Source organism: Salvelinus sp. IW2-2015, linkage group LG7 (assembly GCF_002910315.2).
Source record: "Salvelinus sp. IW2-2015 linkage group LG7, ASM291031v2, whole genome shotgun sequence".
NCBI classification, from domain to species: Eukaryota; Metazoa; Chordata; class Actinopteri; order Salmoniformes; family Salmonidae; genus Salvelinus; species Salvelinus sp. IW2-2015.
The window spans coordinates 28,577,499-28,598,081 of NC_036847.1; the positions used below are offsets into that span (position 1 = coordinate 28,577,499).

General features: G+C 41.8%; 2 protein-coding genes across 7 annotated transcripts; one reads left to right on the top strand and one right to left on the bottom strand.

Annotated features, from left to right (window-relative positions):
• The first annotated feature begins 7,681 nt into the window (after nucleotides 1-7,681).
• Nucleotides 7,682-16,705, top strand: LOC111966779 (transcription factor NF-E2 45 kDa subunit). Of its 5 annotated transcripts, XM_023991702.2 has the most exons (5): nucleotides 7,682-7,906; nucleotides 8,414-8,455; nucleotides 10,022-10,100; nucleotides 10,409-10,546; nucleotides 12,039-16,705. In XM_023991702.2, exons 3-5 carry the CDS (start codon nucleotides 10,053-10,055, stop codon nucleotides 13,341-13,343), a joined length of 1,491 nt encoding a protein of 496 aa, XP_023847470.1. In that variant the 5' UTR covers nucleotides 7,682-7,906; nucleotides 8,414-8,455; nucleotides 10,022-10,052; the 3' UTR covers nucleotides 13,344-16,705. The 5 variants fall into 5 exon arrangements, with proteins under 5 accessions (XP_023847470.1, XP_023847471.1, XP_023847474.1 ...); XM_023991703.2 differs by lacking the exon at nucleotides 8,414-8,455; XM_023991706.2 differs by lacking the exons at nucleotides 7,682-7,906; nucleotides 8,414-8,455 and adding an exon at nucleotides 9,609-9,796.
• Nucleotides 16,556-20,363, bottom strand: LOC111966780 (heterogeneous nuclear ribonucleoprotein A1). Of its 2 annotated transcripts, none has more exons than XM_023991708.2 (10): nucleotides 20,222-20,363; nucleotides 19,562-19,678; nucleotides 19,047-19,404; nucleotides 18,863-18,958; nucleotides 18,712-18,771; nucleotides 18,500-18,589; nucleotides 18,008-18,202; nucleotides 17,425-17,628; nucleotides 17,115-17,202; nucleotides 16,556-16,855 (listed from the first exon to the last, which is right to left on the bottom strand). In XM_023991708.2, the coding sequence occupies exons 1-9, from the start codon at nucleotides 20,231-20,233 to the stop codon at nucleotides 17,126-17,128; spliced, it is 1,209 nt and encodes a 402-aa protein (XP_023847476.1). In that variant the 5' UTR covers nucleotides 20,234-20,363; the 3' UTR covers nucleotides 16,556-16,855; nucleotides 17,115-17,125. The 2 variants fall into 2 exon arrangements, with proteins under 2 accessions (XP_023847476.1, XP_023847477.1); XM_023991709.2 differs by having other exon boundaries at nucleotides 18,875-18,958; nucleotides 20,222-20,362.
• Nucleotides 20,364-20,583: the final 220 nt, after the last annotated feature.

A 20,583-nucleotide genomic window follows, 5' to 3' on the forward strand; every position in this document is an offset into this window, starting at 1 on the left:
TTTTACCACAGGTGGACTCCAATCAAGTTGTAGAAACATCTCAAGGATGATCATTGAAAACAGGATGCAACTGAGCTCAATTTCGAGGCTCATATCAAAGGGTTTGAATACTTATGTAAATAAAGTATCTCAGTGTTTTACTTTTAATACATTTGCAAAAAATGATAAAAACCTGTTTTTGTTTCATCATTATGGGGTATTATGTGTAGATTTATGAAAACTTTTTTTTAAATACATTTTAGAATAAAGCTGTAACGTAACAAAATGTGGAAAAAGTCAAGGGGTCTGAATACTTTCCGAATGCACTGTACATAATTGATCCAGACTATTGCTTGACTTGGGCAGGAGCTCACCGGAGCTGAGTACCAGCACCTCAAATTTGCTACTGCTAGAGCTCCTGTAACCTCTTATAGAATATTAGCTAAAAAGCATTGTGAAGCTCCTGCACCTAAATATAAACAGTACCGGCACCCAAAATGAGTACAGGCACCTATTTCAATCAAGTCAATCACTGGTCCAGGTCATTCTAATTAGGTGCAATACATGAGAGAATATACTTTGAATGTAATGTTTCTGTTACTGTAAATTAAACAATTGGGTTACCTGCTCATATAATTAATTATGCAGGCTTTAATTGTGTTTAGGTATCAGGTTCAGGGGCCAACGTTTGTGGTTGGAGGAGCTGACTGTACCAAATGAAGACATAGTCAGGGAGGGACTGTGCAGTTAGGTAGTAACATTTCCAGCAAGCAGAGTGGTGGTGGTATACCACATAACCACAATAGAGGTATTATAAACGTCTCAAGTCAGATTTCTTTGACCAAAGGACATGCTCTTTGAGGGCATGTTCTTCAACTACACCACTGCAAACATTAGATTTTGCATTGCAGCATTATGTAACTTTTATATAACCATTATATAAAGGCCTACGGTAATGGAGGTAGGCCAACTGTGTTCCTCTCTGGCCGTAGATCCTCTGATTTCCCCTTTGATTCCAATGTCTGTCTGAGTATATTCGGACATGTCGTATGAAGCGTTTTTTTAAAGATCCTCCCACATTAAACCAACCTAATTATCCTGGTTGTTTCTTCTGGGAAGTATCAATCTGGAAACCCATGGATGTTGATGCTGATGGGATTTTCCCTTTTTTATTCCCAATCCATTCAGCATGACATCAGTGTTTACGTGTCAACCTCTATTTTGGTTAACACATCAATTATGTCTGTTATTGCAGGCAGTATTGTGATTGTAATATTGTTTTCAGGGGAAAGGCACATTGCCATTAAAGTTATTATTTAGGTCCTAGAATGTATGCTTCCAAACTTAAATGTAAATTCATATTATAGATTATATAGCCTGCATTTAATGATAACATATGATTACAAAAAAATACACTTGCAACAGTCCTGTGGTTAACCGACACATTTTACAATGTTGCAATGGTTTTTCACAATTGTACCACTAAAGATTTCGAAATGACCCTTGATGTCTGAGAGGAAACAATATGCAGCCTTGAACTGTTCAGTTAAAAGGTTGATGCTTCTCAGAGGAATGTTGGCATGCCATATTGTTTGTAGTTTAGAAGTATAAGAACATTTTGGTTTTAACCGAATCCTCTGATCTTGTACTTAAATTGCCTGTGTTTTTACTGTATAGACTATTCTCGATATAACCATGACAACAGTGACTGTTGCTACTTTACATGCCTAATCCAAAAATGTATTAATAATTTACCCAAAGATCTGTATAACTAAACCAAGATAGACCACAGCCTGTCATTTCCAATGGGAACAAATTAGTCATAGTGTGTAGAACAAGCAAGGAAGGGGGCAGAGCCAAGCACCAGCTAGCAAGATCCTATTGGCGCATTTTAGCATGACCTGCATATTTCCGTTAGGGAACGCCTACTATGTGAAGTGCACGTGTTCAATAACTCAAGGAGTGCCTTTAGAAGGATTGCCTTTGCACTCCTTCTAAACAACGCAATTTAAAAAAAACTTTTGCAAAGGGTAAAGTCTACAAACCTTAGTCAACTCTGTTCATAACAAATTCAAAGTTCCATCTTCTCCCACTACCCACCAGTGGGCTTCCCCTCACTACCATATTTTGTAGTGAGTGGAAACGCCAAGTGGATGCTTCACATTTAAACATCCAGTGAAATATCTGTCTCGTTGTTCTATCTGGGATTTATCTCTATACAAGATGGGCAAATGGGTTTTCCTTTCAATTCAATAGTATTGAATCTGAAAGACAGGTCACAGGTCGGGGAGAGGGCCTCCATAACCATAGCTCCTAGCTTTTCAAATAAAACACTGTTGTAGTGAGAGCTAGAGGAGAACATGTTTTCATGTAACTGATGGAAAATCGTAAGCCGTTGACAGTGTAAAGTCTAAAGGCAACACTTTTGCATTATGCCTCCTTCTAAAGTACTCAAGCCACTTCAAATGAACACCTTAATCAATATGATGATGAAATTAAACAACAGGATCTCCAAAAAGCATGTACTGGTATAACAAATATCCACTTTCTCTGGTAGTTCTATCACAGTCATCATTACAGTAAACCTGATGGCCGTCTGTTGCGGTTGAGTAAAATGTTTGCCATTGACCAATCATTACACCTGACAAACAACAAATGAGGAACATTAACCTGCAGTATCATTGCATTCATTGGTAATGTCTCAATATGACCAATGATAAGATGTACAGATTAGGCTACTTGTGATATTTCACAATACAGCGTCACCTTTTCAAACCTCACATTTTGAAAAGCTATTATTTTATGACTTTGTACTTCAAACAATAATGAGATTACATTATTAATCAGCAGGAAGTACAACAGGAATGTGTATGGTCATAGTGGGGTGCGAAGTAATTGGAAGTGTTTGTGTGTGTGTGTGTGTTTGTGTTTGTGTGTGTGTGTGTGTTTGTGTGTGCATGCGTGTGTGTCTGCATCCATTCATGGATGCAGAAACACAGTGAGCGAGAGGAGGGAAGGGAGGATGCTGGGTGGCGGAAGCTCTGCTCGGTGCTGATAAAAGCAGCGTTGGGTGCTTATGAAGGGAGCTGCTAACTGCTGTGGTTTTTGCCATGAGAGGGGGAGAAGGGAGCAGCCCATGCTATCGCATTGTCCCTCCATCCTCCCTGCCTTGCACCGTCCGTTGCACAATGCTGGGCGATGTCTACTGTCCACTAACTTGCATTTGCCATGCAATGTGAACACACATTGATATTTACTTCGGAATTGGGCTGGAATTTATGTTGAATAGTATCATCATTGCTATTGGCCCATGTCCTGTCTCTGAACATGATGTATTGCTGATATACTTGTGGTGATGCATGACATTCCCCTCCATGGTATCAATAAAGTACTACTACTACTACTATTTCTACTTTCCATGTCATCTCTCTTTTCCTCTCTCTTCCAAGCAGCTACTGGCTCATTTTTCCCTTCTTCAGACCACAACCAGGAGAAACAAACATTCTCATGTTGTTCAGTGCTGAGGTATTTTTTCCGCTCGAATCATATACAGCATATTTTTAGATTGTTAAAGCATGACCTCCAATACCGCACCTCTTCCTCTCTAATGACACAATGGTGACAATAATTAAAAAAATACCTATTTAGAGGAAGAAGGGAAAAACACATTATTAATCATGGAGTAGAATGAGTGGAACATGCACCTCTTATTATTATTGGTGTCCTTCAGTAGGGGTTTCTTTGCAGCAATTTGACCATGTAGGCCTGATTCACACAGTCTCCTCTGAACAGATGATGTTGAGATGTGTCTGTTACTTGAACTCTGTGAAGCATTTATTTGGGCTGCAATCTGAGGTGCAGTTAACTCTAATGAACTTATCCTCTGCAGCAGAGGTAACTCTGGGTCTTCCTTTCACGTGGCGGTCCTCATGAGAGACAGTTTCATCATAGCTCTTGATGGTTTTTGCGACTGCACTTGAAGAAACTTTCAAAGTTCTTGAAATTTTCCACATTGACTGAAACTCATGTCTTGAAGTAATGATGGACTGTTGTTTCTCTTTGCTTATTTGAGCTGTTCTTGCCATGATATGGACTTTGGTCTTTTACCAAATAGGGCTATCTTCTGTATACCACCCCTACCTTGTCACAACACAACTGATTGGCTCAAACGCTTTAAGAAGGAAAGAAATTCCACAAATTAACTTTTAAAAAGGCACACGTGTTAATTGAAATACATTCCAGGTGACTACCTCATAAAGCTGGTTGAGAGAATGAGAAGAGTGTGCAAAGCTGTCATCAAGGCAAAGGGTGGCACCTTTGAAGAATCTCAAATATAACATATATTTTGATTTATTTAACACTTTTTTGGTTATGATTCCATATGTGTTATTTCATGGTTTTGATGTCTTCACTATTATTCTACAATGTAGAAAATAGTCAAAATAAAGAAAAACCTTGAATGAGAAGGGTACTATTTAATGAAGCTGCCAGTTGAGGACTTTGGCGTCTGTTTCTCAAACTAGACACTTTAATGTACTTGTACTCTTGCTCAGTTGTGCACCGGGGCCTCCCACTTCTCTTTCTAATCGGGTTAGAGACAGTTTGCACTGTTCTGTGAAGGGATTAGTACACAGCGTTGTACGAGATCTTCAGTTTCTTGGCAATTTCATGGAATAGCCTTCATTTCTCAGAACAAAAATAGACTGACAAGTTTCAGAAGAAAGGTCTTTGTTTCTGACCATTTTGAGCCTGTAATCGAACCCACAAATGCTGATGCTCCAGATACTCAACTCGTCTAAAGAAGGCAAGTTTTATTGCTTCCTTAATCAGCACGACAGTTTTCAGCTGTACTAACATAATTGCAAAATGGTTTTCTAATGATCAATTAGCCTTTTAAATTATAAACTTGGATTAGCTACCACAACATGCCATTGGAACACAGGTGTGATAGTTTCTGATAATGGGCCTCTGTACGCCTATGTAGATATTCCATAACAAATCTGCCATTTCCAGCTACAATAGTCATTTACAACATTAACAATGGACAAAAATGTGCTTTTCTTTCAAAAACACGGACATTTCTAAGTGACCACAAACTTTTGAACGGTAGTGTAAATATGTACAGTATATATGTATGTGATGGGATGTATAGACATTATGGACAGTATATGGATAGAATATGTAGTATATCTGAAGAATAGTATATGTACAGCAATAGTTGAATAGGTTGGCCTTGACTAGAATACAGAATATAAATATGAAGTCAGTTAAACAGTATGTAAACACTATTAAAGTGACCAGTGTTCTATGACTATGTACATATGGCAGCAGCCTCTAAGGTGCATGGTCGTGTAACCGGGCGGTAGCCGACTAGTGACAGTGGCTAAGTTCAGAGCAGGCTACTGGGTGGAAGCTGTCTAGTGGTGACTATTTAACAGTCTGATGGCCTTGAGATATAATCTGTTTTTCAGTCTCTGTCTCAGCTTTGATGCACCTGTACTGACCTCGACTTCTGGATGATAGCGGGGTGAACAGGCCGTGTCTCGGGGGGACAAGGGGACAGGGACAAAGGAATAAATAAATAGTGAGTTTGGGGGATTATACTCAGAGATGTTATACAAATCATGGGAATGGACAAGAAATCTTATCAAAATCAAGAGACACTTTAAAGCAGAACAAATTGAAAAGTACTTACCCAAGATGTCAAAGACCAATTCCTGCAAACAAACACCACCACAAAGAGAGGGCGTTGAGCTAGGAACTGCAATTAGGGTGAAAACCATTGTGGTCTGGGTAATAACAGCCTAGTCTTTGGCATTCTTAGGAGGTGGGTGAGTAGGGGGCTGTGTGCTAGGAAGCTGAGAAGTTGGGAAGTCCCTTCTCTGTCTGATTCCTGGTAGACACCCACCTCTCTTGACTCTGTCAGCCACCTACTTGTTACATTTTGACACAAAAACATCATCATAATCTGTGGCTTGGAGCTAGGATCTGACTTTATAATATGACTTTTTAAAACTTCTGCCATGTTCTTTTATGTGTACTATTAGAAGTACACTGAGTGTATAAAACATTAGGAACACCTTCATAATTTTGAGTTGCCCTCAGAACAGCCTCACTTCGTTGGGGCATGGACTCTACAAGGCGTCGAAAGCATTCCACAAGGCCCATGTTGACTCCAATGCTTCCCACAGTTGTGTCAATGTTGCTGGATGTCCTTTGGGTGGTGGACCATTCTTGATACACATGGAAAACTGTTGAGTGTGAAAAACCCAGCAGGGTTGCAGTTCTTAACATATTCAAACCGGTGCGCATGGCACCTACTACTACACCCTCGTTCAAAGGCACTTCAATCTTCTGTCTTGCCCATTCACCCTCTGAATGGCACACATACACAATCCATGTCTCAATTGTCTCAAGCCTTATTAAACATCCTTCTTTAACTTGTCTCCTCCCCTTAATCTACACACTAATTGAAGTCGATTTAAGAAGTGACATCAATAAGGAATCATAGCTTTTACCTGGATTCACCTGCAGTCTATGTCATGGAAAGAGCAGGTGTTCCTAATATTTTGTACACTCAGTGTATGTTCCTTGTGATTTACAAATATGACTGGTTTCTTGTTTCTTTAATCAACGTTTAGGAAATATGAACCCCACCTTTATAAATCGATTTTGTAGAATTCCCCTTTCATGTTGTTTTTTGGATAAACATTCATGTTGCATGTCATTACTATGCATACAGATTTGGAACATGAGAATACCACACCAGCACTTGGACGACCGCTATATGTACATTACTGCACAGAAGTAAAACTGCTCCACCAAGCTCATCAAATAATTGAGAAGGGTTCAATTGGTTTATTGCCAATTACCAATTCCTGGATATGTATAGATAAGTCTAGTAAAATGTCCACCGTGCTAGTGTTATTCATTAGACAGGTTAGGCTTGTCTTTATGCATACAGAATGTGTTAGATTGGGGCAGTGGTGGGGAGAGTTTTGTAAGTCACGCTCCTCTCCATTCTCCCCCTGCTCCTCTCTCTCCCTCAGTGGTTGCTCTGCCAGATATAAGAACAATGTAGCCTTTCTTACCTGGTGGAGGTGTACATTCCATCCCTACTAAACTAAGTCTCAATCCAGCCTGTCTGCAACTCACCCCCGTCCCCCACTTGCACAGGGCCCTCGCTAACAGCAATCAATACCAGGGTGGTTTAACTCCAGGTGCTCCAGATCACACTCCACAAACCTCTCCTTTCAGAGGACTTCTGAGGGAAGCTTTCTTATAGGCCTTTCGTACGAAGCGGACTTGCTGACTCGCGATCAGCTAGATTTGTATAAGGATTTGTGCATCATGTTGTGTCATGTCTATGAGTAATAATGGTTAATTAGTCAAAGAATGTAGACAACATGTAGATTAAACAACTATTCATCCTAGCTAAGACTAATTTGCCTTTGTTTTAAAAGGTAACAAGGGGTTGTTTAGGAGTATGTCGTGTCCTTTGTCTGTGGTTTTCTCCTGTGGGGAAAAAGGGATTTTTTGTTGTTGTCAGAGTGCAAGTGTTTTATTAATGATAGAAGCATGCTAAAAACTGTGGTGTGGTTGCTTTACAGGAAAGTTGCTTACATCGAAGGCAGAGACACCCCTTTTCTGCTGGGGACTGTCTATGTAGCAGAGCAGAGAGCTAGAGATTGGCAGAGAGAAACACAGAAAGAGAGAGAGAGAGAGAGAGAGAGAGATAGAAAGAGTGAAAGCACATGCACTCCCTATAATGGTCGGTTAAAAGTGGACACGTTCACCTTCGTCCTCACAAAAGTGAATATAAAGTCATTTTAATCTTCTCTACCAGGATTATTATGTTTCTACTGTGTCATTCTGAAGAGTTTTGTCTCCCGAACACGTGTTGAAGACTCAGAGACATGTTGCTCAGGTATGTTCTTTCTCCAGCTTTTTTTCATTGCCAGATAATGCTACTTCTTTCATGTTTTAAATATACCCTGTTTTTCCTTTTTCATACATTCATTATTACCTTGTCACTGTGCAAAACAGGTTCTCAAAAATATTAGAAGCAATTGATAGCTGGTTATTCAACAAACATAATCCCATTGACAACATACAACTGACAATCAATTGCCACTAAATTCAAAAATAGTCACAAGCATATATTAAAAACATTATGCAAATGCCCAAGATGAAGAACAAGCATATATTTATAATCAAACTGTCATCTTAGTAGCCTATATATTGAGTAGAAAGTAGTTAGGCCAGATAAATTAATGGCTAAAAAAGTTATCTCCAGTTAGTAAATTACCTATTCACTGTTACTATTCAAGCCTTATTTGTCCTCTTCAGGAATTAGTGTCATGGTTACTTACTGACCATTTCTAAGAGATTACTCTTCAGAACTACACATTGCATCCTTTTCTCTTGTCCACAGTACTCTATCTGGGTTAGCATTGCTGCCCTTGCGCCTAATAATGTGAGTAAAAAAATGTATGCTGAGTAGTAGGATTGTGATGTATAGCCCACCACCTTCTCACTCTGAGCTGCTTTTTGCGTTAATGCAACACCTGATGTAAGATCTGTAAGACCTGGTTGATAGCCAGGCCAGGCGACTTTATCTGTCCCCTCAGTACTAGAGGAAACAGCCTTCACCACAAACATAACAGTGGTTATGGCAGGATATGAGTTACAAGCCCATCTATGTTGTTTATGCTATGCATGGGAACCTGTAGCTACAGATCACAGAGTACAAATACAAAGATGGATGACCATGTAGTGATTTGATGAATTAGGTGACTGGGTATTTACTGGGATAATGTCACATTTTTGCAATAGTGTTCAGGTGAGAGCCATCACCTCCTAGTTGTGTGAGAGTGACATGCGAATGTGTGAGCCAAAGTGATGAATCAAGTTTTCTCCTCTGAAGCAGCAATGTATCCTGTTGTAAATTATATACTTTATCACTAAGATCTTTAAAATCAGGAAAACTTGGCATATACAGATTGCTTGAAAATATTTTGTGTTGCCGGGGAGATGAGAATTTAAAAAAAATAAACTAAAGTAAATAAACAATTGTGGTAATGGAAGATGGAATGGTCATCATTGTGCTGTTGCAGAGGATTCCTGCTCTGTTCCTGAGTATAAATAAGTTGCTTGAATGATGTTGAGTTCCAAACAAAGCCAGTGAGGAATGCCAGTAAATGCTGGATGATGCATAACTTTGTTTTTGCCTGTCCATTGTTCAAAAGTTAGACTATGATCTCTCATCATCCAAAGTATCCTAGTCAGTATCTATAGTGCCAACTACAATACATAAAACGAAATATGAAATTCATGTGTGGTACAATGACTATAAAAACCAGCACAATGTGCTGTCTGCTACTCTCAAATGAGCACTTATTAATGGGAATGTCCCCGATGTATGTCCACTATCATCATTACTGATCCAGAGCATCTAAAGAGGGATAAAATACGTTATTAAGTCCTATAAAGCATTTTAAAGATTAAACCATTTATAAAGGTTATCAAGCCCTCCCTGACTTTCAATTTACACTAAGAAGCATAGGCCCGACTGCATAGGCCCCAGCCCTAGCTTACTGCTGCAGAGGGAGCACTGTGCTGTCTCCCAGCAGATTGTCTTATCAGTGACTGACATAGTAGCACCACAGCTCAGCTGATAGGAGGGATCCAGCCCAACGGAACTCTGTGTGCCTGGTCGTCGCATGTCCCAAACAGTTCAACACTCATCTAGTACATGTAGCCATCTCTAGTGGGTCTACCTTTATGGTATGTGCATCTTTCTGCAGTATGAAATGAGGTGCGTGTTCAGTTTACAGAGGTGATAAATACACCAGGTTCTCTTCAAGGATTGTAACATGTAGTGTTTTTCTTAGATGAGGTGAGACTTCTAGTGTTTTCCTTTGTGTGTTAGCATCTACGTATTGAATCAATAGAGAGGAGTTCAGCATGTAATCAGTGTATTCTGATGGCTAAATAAAAATGAAAAAAGCTGATAATCGTTGTTTCTGTCTGTCTGTTCCAGGAGGGTTCCCTGCAACCACAGCCTGTCCTGAATGTGTGCAGCAGCCAACTATATACTCCCACTGAGGAGACAAAGTGAGGTGGGTGACATCATGTAATGAAATAGACCGTTGAGACAACGTTGTGTGGTGGTTGTGTATTTGCTGGGCATCGATTTCTTTCCTGTGAAAAAGGGTTATGTTTTATTCATTAAAACACACACACCTACATATGATTGTGACCAGTTGTGTTCAACTATTTGAAGAAGCAAGTACCAGAAAGTATCTATCATGACATTTTTCATATTGTAAGTATAAATACTGTCAAAATAGGGTTGTAAAATAAAGCATAAAAATGCCATAACTCAAAGATATCTAAGATTTGCAGCTTTTACCAATTCATTCTCCAGGGCTTGGCGAATCCGGGCAGGCTGTGTGGGGGGGTGTCGATGCCCGCCCATGCCCCTGGAGCCCGGTCACGTGGAGCACCCCACGACCCAGAGATGGACCTAGCCTGGCAGGAACTGATGGCCATCACAGAGCTTCAGGTAGGAGGATGAGTATTCAATAGCCTGATAATTATGTAACCATATAGCTGAAATGTGATTTGAGTTTGAGTGAAAGCCTCTCTCTTCTGCCTACATCAGCTGGTCATGTAGCCATAGCGATATGGAAAACTATAGCTATTGTTTTTAATGATATCCTTACTGTGTGAGATGCAATTTCATACTGTTGGCCTCTCTTAGCAAAACACTCCCATGGCAGTGAATTAGGCAACCACAAACAGACAGAAAAGAGAAAATGACACAATCTTGCAAACCAACCACAGTAGTGTCAAGTTTATGTATACACATTTAATCTAAGGAAATGCTGTGTATTCCCACTTAAAAAGTAACACACACTCGACAATGGGCCAATTGAGTTATGGCAGGATGAAGAGACAGGGAGTGGGGGCAAGCACAGCACTGTACATCGCAAGCAGCCCCTTGCACAGCACAATGACCACCTGTTTCCACATGAAACTTGATAACACACCTAAGAGAGACTTGCATGGGCAGCATGAGCTATGGGTGTATACCAAGGTGGAGGTAAACTGTGTGCTATGGGTTTATTACCAAGGTGGAGGTAAACTGTGTGCTATGGGTGTATACCAAGGTGGAGGTAAACTGTGTGCTATGGGTGTATACCAAGGTGGAGGTAAACTGTGTGCTATGGGTGTATACCAAGTGGAGGTAAACTGTGTGCTATGGGTGTATACCAAGGTGGAGGAACTGTGAGCTATGGGTGTATACCAAGGTGGAGGTGAACTGTGTGCTATGGGTGTATACCAAGGTGGAGGTGAACTGTGAGCTATGGGTGTATACCAAGGTGGGAGGTGAACTGTGAGCTATGGGTGCATACCAAGTGGGGGTGAACTGTGTGCTATGGGTGTATACCAAGGTGGAGGTAAACTGTGTGCTATGGGTGCATACCAAGGTGGGGTGAACTGTGTGCTATGGGTGCATACCAAGGTGGAGGTAAACTGTGTGCATGGGTGTATACCAAGGTGGGGTGAACTGTGTGCTATGGGTGCATACCAAGGGGGGGGAACTGTGTGCTATGGTGTATACCAAGGTGGGGTGAACTGTGTGCTATGGGTGCATACCAAGGTGGAGGTGAACTGTGTGCTATGGGTGCATACCAAGGTGGGGGGAACTGTGTCTATGGGTGTATACCAAGGTGGGGTGAACTGTGTGCTATGGGTGCATACCAAGGTGGGGGGGAACTGTGTGCTATGTGAGCAGCGGTGACTATAGGTAAGATAGCCTGCCCCCCCCCCCCACCACTGCTTTAGGAGTTTCATTTCTCACACTCATTCCCCATAGATGATTTATTCATTCTCCTATGAAATTGTATTTTGCATGTTCACAAATACACATAGCAATTTAAACCTCAGTGATAAACGTGTTGAAATGTTTTGTTTTATACATAGAGTAATGATAAACTGTAATGATAAGACAAAGCATCAACTAATGATTCTTACTTTGTTTTTCATTTTAGGAGTTTGAGGTCCCCCATGATGGCCCATATGAAACTATTCAGTACCATCCCACAGAGCCACCTATATCTCTGGGAGGTTATAGCATGGCTCAGTCTCATACACAGCCTCTCCCCTGTTGTGTCGAGACAAACCGTGATGTTGCATATGAGGGAACCTACTCTGAAGTAATGCCAGCCTGCCAGCATCAGGCTACCAGTGAATTAACTGAGGCACTGTACAGACATTCTGGAACTCATTCTGGAGCCCAGCTGAATCCCAGAGTTCTGAACCCTCTGCCACCACCGCAGATGAATTTTCTAGAACATATGAGTCTGATGAGTGTCGGTGGTGAGGGGTCTGTTGGAAAAGACAATGCTGGCCTCTCTCAGGGTTCGAGTCGACACATGCTAGGGACTGATCACAGGCAGGGCAAACACCAACCATGCACTGTGGATGATCTGGAGTCTGACTCGGGCCTATCGCTGGGGTCTAGCCCACCGCTGGCCTCACCGGATGATGTCATGACCGGTGTACCTGCTTGTTCAAGCACAGAGGTTGGTCTGAACTATAGTCACAGGGGGATGGAGAGTATGGGTGAGCAAGGTAGGAGAGCTAGCCTCCTTTACTCCTTGGATTATCAGCAGCATCCTACCCAGTCCTACCCCTACTCAGGGCCGCACCCCTCTTACTTCCCTGTAACACAACCATCCCAAATGCAACCACAGCCTCACTTCCTGCCTCCCATGTCAATGAAACATCAACAGGGTTTACCGAGTGCATTGAATGACTTGCACCTTAACAGCTCTGTCAGCATAGGGAGCTCTTCTCAAGCGTTTTATGTAAAACCCAGAGGCAACCCTCCTCCTGTCCCTCTGAGYCGGGACGAACGCAGAGCTCACGCCCTCAAGATCCCTTTCCCTCTGGAGAAGATCATCAACCTACCCGTGGACGACTTCAACGAGCTCCTGACCAAGTACACGCTCACGGACGCCCAGCTCGCCCTCGTCAGAGACATCCGCCGGCGGGGGAAGAACAAGGTGGCGGCTCAGAACTGCAGGAAGAGGAAGCTGGAGAATATAGTTTACCTGGAGGGAGAGCTGGGTCAGCTGCAGGCCCAGAGGGATCACCTGGCCAGAGAGAGAATGGAGTTCCAACACAACCTAGCTATTGTTAAACACCGCCTCACAGACTTGTATGCGGAAGTGTTCTCTCAGCTCCGGGATGAGGATGGACATCCCTACTCTATAGAGGACTACTCTCTACAGCAGACCCCTGATGGGAACGTATACCTGGTGCCACGTACTGACGTGTTGGATGGAGAATAATGTAAAGATGAAATCTATTGGATAGCTATTGTATACTGCCTCACTGTTTATATACCATTATGAAATGTTGATACATCTACAGTACAGTAAGAGCCATTAAGTATAATGAACAAAAATATAAAACGCAACAACTTCAAATAGTTACAGTTCATATAAGTTATTGAAGTAAATCAGTTAGGCCCTAATCTATGGATTTCACGACTGGGAATAGATAGGCATCTGTATGTCACAAATACCTTTAAAATAAAAAATAAAAAATGTGCCTTAGTATCTCACCACGGTATCACTGTGCATTCAAACCGCCATCTATAAAATGCAATTGTGTTCATTGTCCTTAGCTTATGCCTGCCCATAACCCCACTATGGTGCACTCTGTTGACATCAGCAAACCACTCGCCCACACACGTTGTCTTGAGGCAGGTTGGGCGTACTTCCAAATTCTCCAAAACGACATTGGATGCAGTTTATGGTAGAGAAATTAGCATGGTGGACATTCCTGCCTTCAGCATGCCAATTGCACTCTCCTTCAAAACTTGAGTGGCATTGTGTTGTGGTTCAAAACTGCACACTTGAGTTGCTTTCTTTTGTCCCCCGTCAGGTGCACCTGTGTAATGATCATGCTGTTTAATCAGCTTCTTGATATGCAACACCTGAGTTGGAAGGATTATCTTGGCAAAGAGTAATGCTCACTAACAGGGATAAACAAATGTGCACAAAATGAGAAATAATATTTTTGTGCATTTTATTTCAGCTCATTAACATAGATGTTGGTCCCATGTTTAATGTTGAAAGTGTATGCCAGCTACAAGTCATTTTAGATACTGTGCTCATATGTACAATCGAGTCAATAGTTACAAGTGAAGTCATATGCCTATGCTTGTTCTGGATACATTTTATTCAATGTTGTAAGACTACAGTGCCTTCAGAAAGTATTTATACCCCTTATTTATTGAAAAATGATTTCAAATTTTACGCAAGTATTCACACCTGAGTCAAAAGCTGATTTAAGTCCAAACTAGGCCACTCACATTCAATGTAGTCTTGGTAAGCAACTCGTGTATATTTGGCTGGGTTTGAGGTTATTGTCCTGCTGAAAGGTGAGTTTGCCTCTTAGGGTCTGATGGAAAGCAGACTGAACCAGATTTCCTTTAGGCTTTTGCCTGTACTCAATTCCATTTAACAAAAAATAATCTTCATTGTCCTTGCGGATGACAACACCCATAACATGATGCAGCCACAACCACCGTACTTAGTGATGTGTTGAATTTGCCCCAAGCATAACACTTTGTATTCAGGGCATAGGTTATATCTTGCCAACCGGATGTATGGTTTGAATATTTGTTCTGTACAGGCTTCCTTTTCACTCATTTAGGTTAGCATTGTGGAGTATCAATGTTGATCCAGCCTCAGTGTTCTCCCATCAGCCATTAAAACGGTTTTAAAGTCACCATTGGCCGCCATCTCCAGCAACAGCGTTTTGAAAGACACCTGTATCTTTGTAGTGTAATTTATAACGTCACCATGTGCAAAGGGACATTCAATAACTCCCTGGTCTTGATGTTTGAAATGCACTGCTCAACCTCAGATAATTGTTTGTGGGGTACAGAGATGAGGTAGCCATTCAAAAATCATATTAAACACTTATTGCACAGAGTCCATGCAACAACCTAAGCAAATTTACTCTGCAAAATAGTTACTCCCCATAAGTGGTCGACAGCTTTAAATTTGTATACATTTTTAAAAACAAATCCACTGACATGGGCTATTGGTAGGACAGCGACGAAGTTGCAATTTATTCCATGAAAGTTCAGGCTGTAACACAAGGTTGATAAAGTCAAGCGGTGTGCAAACTTCCTGAAAGTGTGTTTTCATTCAATCAAGACATACATTTGGGAAAATTCTATTATGTCCCTGCATGAATTCTATTAGAGGATGAAAATTGTTAACCATCTATGCGGCTGTTTAATCATAGTATTTAGCAAATGAAAGGACCAAAATGGAAGATATTTATGTAAAAATATTTTATTGGCAAAACTGATGCGGGTAAAAAAACGAGTAAAATCCTGCACAGCAGTAACAAAAAATGACCATTGCATTTCTCCAGGCACCCTAAAACAGAAGACAAAAATCACGACAGCCTTAGAGACRAGGCTTCAGATATTCTCCCACAATACAAGACAAAAAAATATGAATATTCCCAACGGTCACTGTCTCTTACCTTGTGCAATGTTACTGTGTTCAACTCATCATGCTTTCAGTAGCAGTCCTTCAAAAGCAGTCAGTTTCCTAGGAAGTATCAGAAGAAAAGGAGACTGAAACAATGTAACACTGAAAGGCATTAGTCTGTTACCATTTCATAGTTTGACTGCAAACATAAGCATGCATTACAAGTAATGTAGCATATCTTTACGATTTGTGCCAAAGGTCAATGCCCCTTGTATTACCAGATGAACAGGGGGCAGTGATTTGTAATAAAACATCTCTGCACATCCAAATAAACTGTACATGGTCATGAATGCTATACTATTCATGTCTACATATACTACAAGAGTTTGCGCGTACTAACTACAGAACATGTTATTTAAACTAACAGTAGTTGGAAAAGTCTCCTTACCCACAGACAGCATTTAAGCCATTTGGTAGCGGCTGCCTGCTAGTCTCATGCCTTCTTGCTACTCACTCTCCCCTGCTTCACACTGCTCCTGTCAGGCGATGGGCTGTTTACTATGACTCGCCCTCAGCTCAGCTGGCTTCCATGGCTGGCTAGCCTCAAGACTGCATCATGTAAGCTAGCCTTTGCTGGCAGGTGTGCTGTATGACAGGCGAGTGATCTAGCCAGCCAACTCAAATCCCCGGTGCAGTTCTCAAAAGAGATCATGAACTGTTGACTGAGTATTATACTACCATAACTCAATCCATTGTGACCGTGTTCAGCAATGACTTCAAAACTATGGTATCACTTTGTCAAACCTTCCTTTGATTGATGTGCTGGATACTTGTTAGTTTCTACATTCTGTAGTATGTGCATTGGAAGAGACTAAGGACGTCCCACGCAAGAAAGGAATAAAACATGGGGCCAGGCAAGTCTCCATTGACAAGTGGTACTTTTCTTCAAGTCATTGACCTAATCCATCAGGCGTGTATTTGTTCTAATGCATTAAAACACCCTTCCCCTCAATCCCCTAAAAGACACTAACAAGACTGAACGACAGTTTAAAAAAAACTGAAAGGTGGTTTATTTCAACTTGATTGGTTGCAGTTACACAAAAATAAAAACGACTCAAAGAAAAACTACATAAAACCTCATTGGAATGCTTGCTTTCCAGAAACATCAAATAATCCTGTTTGACAACACAGAAAAACGAATGAAGCCCCTCCATGATTTCTCTATTGTACACATCTCTTCTTGTAGCAGATGTAACCTGCCACATCTGTTTGGCTGAGCAGATCTAGGTTGTAAACCTGCAGCTGCCCTGTCACTTGTCTCGCTCTCCTCTCCTAAGTACTGAGTCCTGTTGAACAATATGGAACAACATTAAGTTAAACTGTGCACTGACTGTTGGAATGACCAGAACCTACTACATGAGATCGAGCCAGCATTCTTAACACTTGGATGAAGAGCTAAAAACACAACTACAAGGACTCTATGTATCAAAGTGTAAAAGAATGGATCCCCTAGTTTCAGAACACTACATATTTAACAAATCCTAGAATATGCGTAAGTCTCATCTACACACGTTATGTTTCAAACAGTCACATTTACAAACATACCTTCTGAACACTTAGAATCGTCGTCCACCGGAGCCCCCGCCATATCCACCACCGCCGCCACCCCCACCTGAGCTACCTCCATAACCACCTGAAAAGCAAGAAACATACGAAAGGTCAAAGGTTCAGAAAGAGCCTCTGGCAACTTATAAAAGTACAAATTGCGGTGTTAATTTACAGTCAACTGCTTTGACAAACTAAACATTCCAATCACATACTAATCTAGATTCTGTGACGAAGTGCCAAACCAACACATGTTAACTGGTTGCTTAGCACTGGCTGAGCAGTTAATAGCCTGACGTGTGCCACCTACCACCATATGGGCCACTGTTCCTGCCACCGCCACTACCCCCGCCGCTGCCACCCCCGCCGCTGCCGCCGCTGCTGCCACCCCCGCCGCTGCCACCACCAAAGTTGTTACCCTTCATCGGGCCGTAGTTGGAAGCCTGGTTGTTGTAGCTGCCAAAGTCATTGTAGCCATTTCCGCCACCATTGCCGCCACCACCGCCAAAGTTACCTGCACACATTTAAAAAAAAGTCACATTACTTAATGAAGATTCGTCTGGCCATTTTACACAGGCTCAAGGATAATCCCAATCATTTGTGTACAGCTCAGATAGAGTATTTCATGCATCACTTTAATCAAGTCAGCTATGACCGAGTTCTCATACTACTTCTTATTTAGTAGGCCATTTCGGTTTCTGGCCCAACACTCTTAACCGCTAGGCTACCTGCCTACGCCTCTAAGGTTTTGTATGTGAAATCCCAGGTTTAATATGATAACATTTTATGCTTACTACATGCCATTTAGAAGGGAAGTATAGGTAGTCAAATACTTTAACCAAACAGAATGTAGTGTGAGAATTTGATCACAGCCTATGAAGCCATCCACTTACCAGCAACTGGTGCTGCCTCTTGTGGTGAAGCCATGGACTTACCGCCGCCAAAGTTTCCGCCGTTGCCATTGTTATAGTCGTTATAACCATTTCCTCCACCGTAGCCACCACCCTGTCCTCCGCCATAACCTCCTTGTCCTCCACCATAGCCACGGTTACCACCACCATAACCCCCGGGCCCTCCTCCATAGCCACCTATAGAAAGGAAGGTTCCTGTCTAAATACACTGCCAGCAACAAGCGAACACACAATAGTTATACATGGAACCCTGTGGGTTTGATTTCACTGGGGGGGGGGGGGGGTGTAAGAGAAATGTATGCACTTTACTGTAAGTCGCTGTGGATAAGAGCATCTGCTAAACGACTAAAATGTAGATGGACCAGTCTGTTGCTGTGTGTCTCATGTTATAGCGCTTCCTGCTGTCAAGACTTGTGTAGTTTACGTACTACTATTACTCCAGGCTATTTGTCCAACAGAGAAGGCAAATCTTACCATCGCCTCCCCCATAACCATTGTTGTAACCACCATCTCCACCTCCATATCCACCCCCTCTGCCTCCTGAAACAGACGAGTCAGCATCACCTAAAGTATATTGAAACAATCACAAGTGGTTAAGTACACAGGTTCAAGCAGAGATTGAGTGGTTCAGGACCACCACATACCCCGGCCACTGAAGTATCCATCATCACAGCCAAAGTCATTACCTCCGTATCCCCCACCTCTGCCATAGTTGCCACCGCCGCCGCCACCACCACCACCACGGCCTGGGAAGAACATTATAAGCCATTAGTACCAGACCAACCTCAGGAATAATTAAAGATTAAACCACTTGCCATGAAGAAGTCATGGACTTACCACCCCTCATACCCATTCCTGTAGTCTGCATCTCCTGTCTGGACAACGCTTTCCTCACTTCGCAATTGTGACCGTTCAGTGTGTGGTACTTCTGAACTGGGGATAGAAAATTGCCTTAAATTACAGCAGAACACAAACGCCAGTGACTTTAATTCTAAAGAAAGACATTCAGACCACTACTTACTAACAATCCTGTCCACTGCATCATGGTCATCAAACGTGACAAAGGCGAAGCCCCTCTTCTTGCCACTGTTGCGGTCAGTCATAATGTCAATTACTTCAATCTTGCCAAACTGCTCAAAGTAGTCTCGCAGGTGGGAGTCTTCTGTGTCTTCCTTGATACCCCCAACAAATATTTTTTTCACTGTGACGTGAGCACCTGGTCGGCTGGAGTCCTCTCTGGACACCGCCCTCTTTGGCTCTACAAGCCTACCATCAACCTTGTGGGGACGTGCTTCCATGGCGGCGTCAACCTCATTCACACCAGCATAGGTGACAAATCCAAACCCCCTGGAGCGCTTGTTGGCTGGATCTCTCATTACCTGTTGGTAATATTGAGTGTAATGCAAAAATATTAAAAACCTACACCGACGTTCAAAGTAAGTTAACTAATCAAACCCTGACTGACAATGGAAACCCATTCAGTAATACTGCAGCCAACTAGGTATAAAGGTTTCAAATGTGTACATAAATACTCACCACACAATCTGTAAGAGATCCCCATTGTTCGAAGTGTGCTCGCAAACTCTCATCCGTGGTTTCGAAACTCAGACCTCCGATGAACAGCTTGCGGAGCTGCTCGGGTTCACGTGGGGCCTGGACATAAAGGGAGAACGCATTTAGAACGAAAGAAGCAGAYACAAATGAGAGCGAGCGCTACATTGTAGCAAACTATGCCAACCATTTTGACATATTCTTGAAGTTACATGAAACAAGTTGAGAAGATCAAACAATAACATATCTGATGTCGTCGGCACGGTGTAGTAAAATAAAGGCCTTGGCCACGGATAGTGGGGGTCGACTGCGGCTCCATATTGTACATTCGGCAAGTGTAAACCAAATAAAGCGATTTTTAAAATCGGGAAATGTGAACAAACTATCGATTAATATTATAGTAAAACTGTAGTGTAAACTATAAAGGATACATTTAACGTCCGTTTCAAATGGCTAAACAAAACGCAAGAACAATCAACGCCATGAGGCCTGTAGCTAAGATGGCGGCATCCCCACAATTATAGCTGCAATAGACGCTCGTGAAGGGAAAGCCATTTTGACTAGATTGGTCAACGTGCACGTTATATTAAACACTAAACGTATATATCACAAAATTGCCGGTAGATATTAATTAGACAAACTTACCTCCTTCGACATTGTGGCTGGTAGTTTCCGATCCCTTGTTCCTTATTCGAGGACAGAAATTCTGCGACAGAGAGACGACCGTGCCTGGACAGAAAATAGTATAATAAATAGGGACGGATACGTCTCTTCGATTCAGCAATTGGTTAGCTGTTCCCGCTGAATTATAGTTTTCCTCTTCCGCTGCTACTCCGATTGGGTACTTCACAGTCAGTTATCAGCAATATCCAATAATAAAACGACACCAGCCGGGGATGGGCGTGAGTTTACGTTTATATTGTTTTAATCTGTACGTCAAAATTACGTCACTTCAATTGTATTGAATTTTATGTTCTGACAAGTCTGTATAAATAAACATAATATAG

Coding starts and splice junctions, on each gene's coding strand:
- LOC111966780 (XM_023991708.2), bottom strand. Junction 18,959..19,046: donor TGCAGTGGACAGGATTGTTA/GTAAGTAGTGGT, acceptor TTCTATCCCCAG/TTCAGAAGTACCACACACTG. Junction 18,203..18,499: donor TGGTTATGGGGGAGGCGATG/GTAAGATTTGCC, acceptor TCCTTTCTATAG/GTGGCTATGGAGGAGGGCCC.